Source organism: Sceloporus occidentalis, unplaced genomic scaffold (assembly GCF_023333645.1).
Source record: "Sceloporus occidentalis isolate IW3139 unplaced genomic scaffold, rSceOcc1.0.p SCAF_27, whole genome shotgun sequence".
Lineage (NCBI taxonomy): Eukaryota > Metazoa > Chordata > Lepidosauria > Squamata > Phrynosomatidae > Sceloporus > Sceloporus occidentalis.
The window spans coordinates 5,122,203-5,125,508 of NW_028317007.1; the positions used below are offsets into that span (position 1 = coordinate 5,122,203).

At 39.2% G+C, this 3,306-nt stretch overlaps 1 protein-coding gene across 1 annotated transcript; it reads right to left on the reverse strand.

Moving 5' to 3' along the window:
* Positions 1 to 794: 794 nt before the first annotated feature.
* LOC149299878 (LHFPL tetraspan subfamily member 5 protein-like) lies at positions 795 to 2,930 on the reverse strand. The gene is made up of 3 exons (XM_089485842.1): positions 2,519 to 2,930; positions 2,123 to 2,359; positions 795 to 811 (listed from the first exon to the last, which is right to left on the reverse strand). The coding sequence occupies exons 1-3, from the start codon at positions 2,928 to 2,930 to the stop codon at positions 795 to 797; spliced, it is 666 nt and encodes a 221-aa protein (XP_089341968.1).
* Positions 2,931 to 3,306: the final 376 nt, after the last annotated feature.

Below are 3,306 nucleotides of genomic sequence, written 5' to 3' on the forward strand. Positions count from 1 at the left end.
TATTCACGAGGAAACTGTTGAAGTAGTAAAAAGCCATGCAGGGTATACATTTCTCATTATATCCTGACACACACTGCGGAGTCAGGATGCCTTAAGTCATTAAGCCCATTGTCAGTGATTAAAAATAACTTGATTGATAATGATGGCAACAGAAGAAAATTTTTTAATGTATTATCTCCATAGCATGTACTATATACCAGATATAGTCAACTGTAGACTTAAAACACGTCGAGTGTTTGTATCAATTGTAAACCAGGTTCTTAAAATCAAGATATGACTAGTGGCCCCGTTCTTAACCATTCAATCATGAACCACCAGATATAATGAATAAACAGTATAAGAAAAGCTTTTATTTATTTCAAAAGGTATAAACAAAAAGTAAGCCAACTTGCAGTTTACAGAGAAGGTAAAAAGACAACAGATCGCATTCTTTAATATGAGTGTAATTAGTGTTATCCTCAATAGTAATCTAGATAAATGTAAAAAAAAAAGAAAGCAATCCAATAAATGCAAAAATGATAGTAAAAGCTTGTGCATGCTCCTTTAAAAATGGTATGAAAGCAGCTTTGGGAAGAGAACACAAAATCTGAACATGTGCAGGTGATAAGGAGCTGAGGTATCCACACGTCCTATATGTTTTGATCACAGCATTACAAGATCACATAGAGGAAGACAGAAAAACACACATTGCATTGACAGCTGTGTGTCTTATTGTAGATGCATTTTGAGTAATTTCACACTGAAAGAGATTCAGACATGTTTCTATGTCCGGTTTTGAAGTAGACAGATGTTTTTCAGCTACCTTCCTCTTCTGCAAAAGAGAAACAGATGTTAGATCTACTGTAAATATTTCAGAAGGTATATTATTATTATAATTATTATACTTTATTTATAAAGCGCCGACAGATTCTGGTGAGAGTCGGACAGCACGGGGAAGAGCGTTCCAGAGGGTTGGTGCTGCGCGAGAGAAGTCCTGTAGGCGGGCATGGGAGGAGGTATATGGTATAAAGTATATACACTTTAAAAGCTCCCTTTTTAATGTACATATGTGTTGTTCTATGGTTATGTATACAGTATACCAGTGATTCTGATAACAGATGGAATGGAAAAATACAACACAAGAGGGCACCCTGTTCATGTTATACAGTGAATTAGTAAGTCAAATGATTTCTATAACTAGGTCATCAGTTTACAAATATGTTTTTATTTCTAATTTGATACCCACATTTACACAGGACTCACCACCCAGTCTTTGACTTTCATCTCCATCATGAAAACCTGAAATGAAGAGCTTTTAGCTATCGTAAAGCAGCTAGTTGTATAGTTAAATATCTTTATTTAGTGGTAACGGGCAGGGGTGCATGTTCACAGGGCAATAGGGGTAGCTGTCATTGACTTTGTTGAACCATACCTTTTGCTCCCATCATTGTCAGTAACAGGTAATATGTCACTTAAATAAAAAAAGGTGGCAAGGACAGTCATTTGTTAGATTATAACTTGCTGTTTACTTTAGAAGTTGGTCTACTTTAAGAAGTTGCAATGTATATATATTGTCTAAGAGTGAAAGACATTGGTATAGAACAAGCCTAAATGGGTAGGACAGTGTACGAGACGTACTGGTATGGGGCTGGTATAGGGTATAGTGACCCACAATGTTTGGGTGGTGTAGCGATCACCCTCATTACAGCCACAGCCAAGGTAACGTGACAGGCTGAAGAGTTGCATTCTCACCAGGTCGGCAGAATGGCCAACATCTACTGGTGATGCCTGCCACCAACCCAAAAATTCATAAACAACAAAAAATAATGTAGTATGTACACTATAAGATTAAAAAACAAAAGTTGGATATAGTTCATACTTAATGATGCATTATAGTCATTTATAGTATAAAAATTGTATCAGAAGAAAGTCCTATATATCCATGAGAAAATGAATTGTAAGGGTACACTAAGCATGGAAAATAATCAGGATCAAACACAGAGATGGTTTAAAATGACAAATAATCTCCAATCCGTAAGGGAAGCCCCTGTGTTAACATTAATAAATGTATAATATCCCACTGTGGGACATTGGCTGTGTTTGTGAAGTTATGACACCTTAGGATAATATAGAGAAAACTGACCTTTGCTCTGGATCTTGAAATCCTCAGGTAGCAAGCTATCTTGCCGATTTCCCAAAACAAAGGCAAGAAAAGACAGGATAAGTGCGTCCATGATTGCGATAATAGCAAGAATATAGGCCCAGCGCACTGTGCAATATCCTAGTGAATATTTGTCTGTCTTATCCCCACACATACGTTTGACCTCTGGAGAGTCCCATCCATCCGGGTAAATCAGGCATCCAATCATCAGGCCAGCAGCTGCAAGGAAAAACTAGGGATGTTGAAGCTACAATGCAGAATTGTATTTGAAGCATGAGTTGTGGTGTGAAATAACAACTAAAAAGAATCTAGAGAAGAAATGAAAAATAACAAAGATTATTATTTGAGTTGTCCTCTTTCTACAGACTACTATCTTACCTGCAGCCAACTGCATCCATGCACAGATTTTGTACACTGTGGCTGAATTACAAAAGAAGAAAAGGCTGAAACACAACATGGAGCCCATCACCAGGAACATTGACACACCTACAAAAAACATAGCTGTTTTGAATGCTCCTGATGGGATACTCTCAAAGTCCAAGGCACTTCCCTTACAGATGAGCTCTGATGTCAGGGCATTGCCAATGCAATAGCTGAACAGGCCAAAGTAGCCAGCTTGGGGGGTGTTTAGGCTGTCTCCAATCCAGTAAGGTTGGATGAAGACCTCTACCATGATGATGTTAAAGCAGATGGTAAACACAGCCCATAATACTCCAATGGCACGGGCATTGCGTACATAGTTGGTGTGGTAAATTTTGGCTGCTTCCTGTGCTGGAAGCAGCGGAGCCATGGCGATCTGGAGCAAGGGTTGTCCTTGAAGACTGGACCTGAAAACAAAAGACAATGTGTCATGCCTCTGGTCATCCTAATCCCTTTGCCTGCATACTTGTTGGTCGGCCACCAAACAGCTGTGTGGCTGCCCTTTCTCAGGATTGTGTTGTCTGTTAATGTGCATTGCTGGGTAACACACTGGTAAATACCACATCCCTATACAGACTGCCCCATATCTCTGGAATCCACTCCCACCGAACCTTCAGCATTCACCCTCCCAACATTCAAGAAACATATCAAAACTCACTTCTTCAGAGAAGCTGCACCATCTTAGCTGCTAGAATGTCCTTGTCACTGATACAACCACCACATTACCTCTCACCCTTCCTCTATGC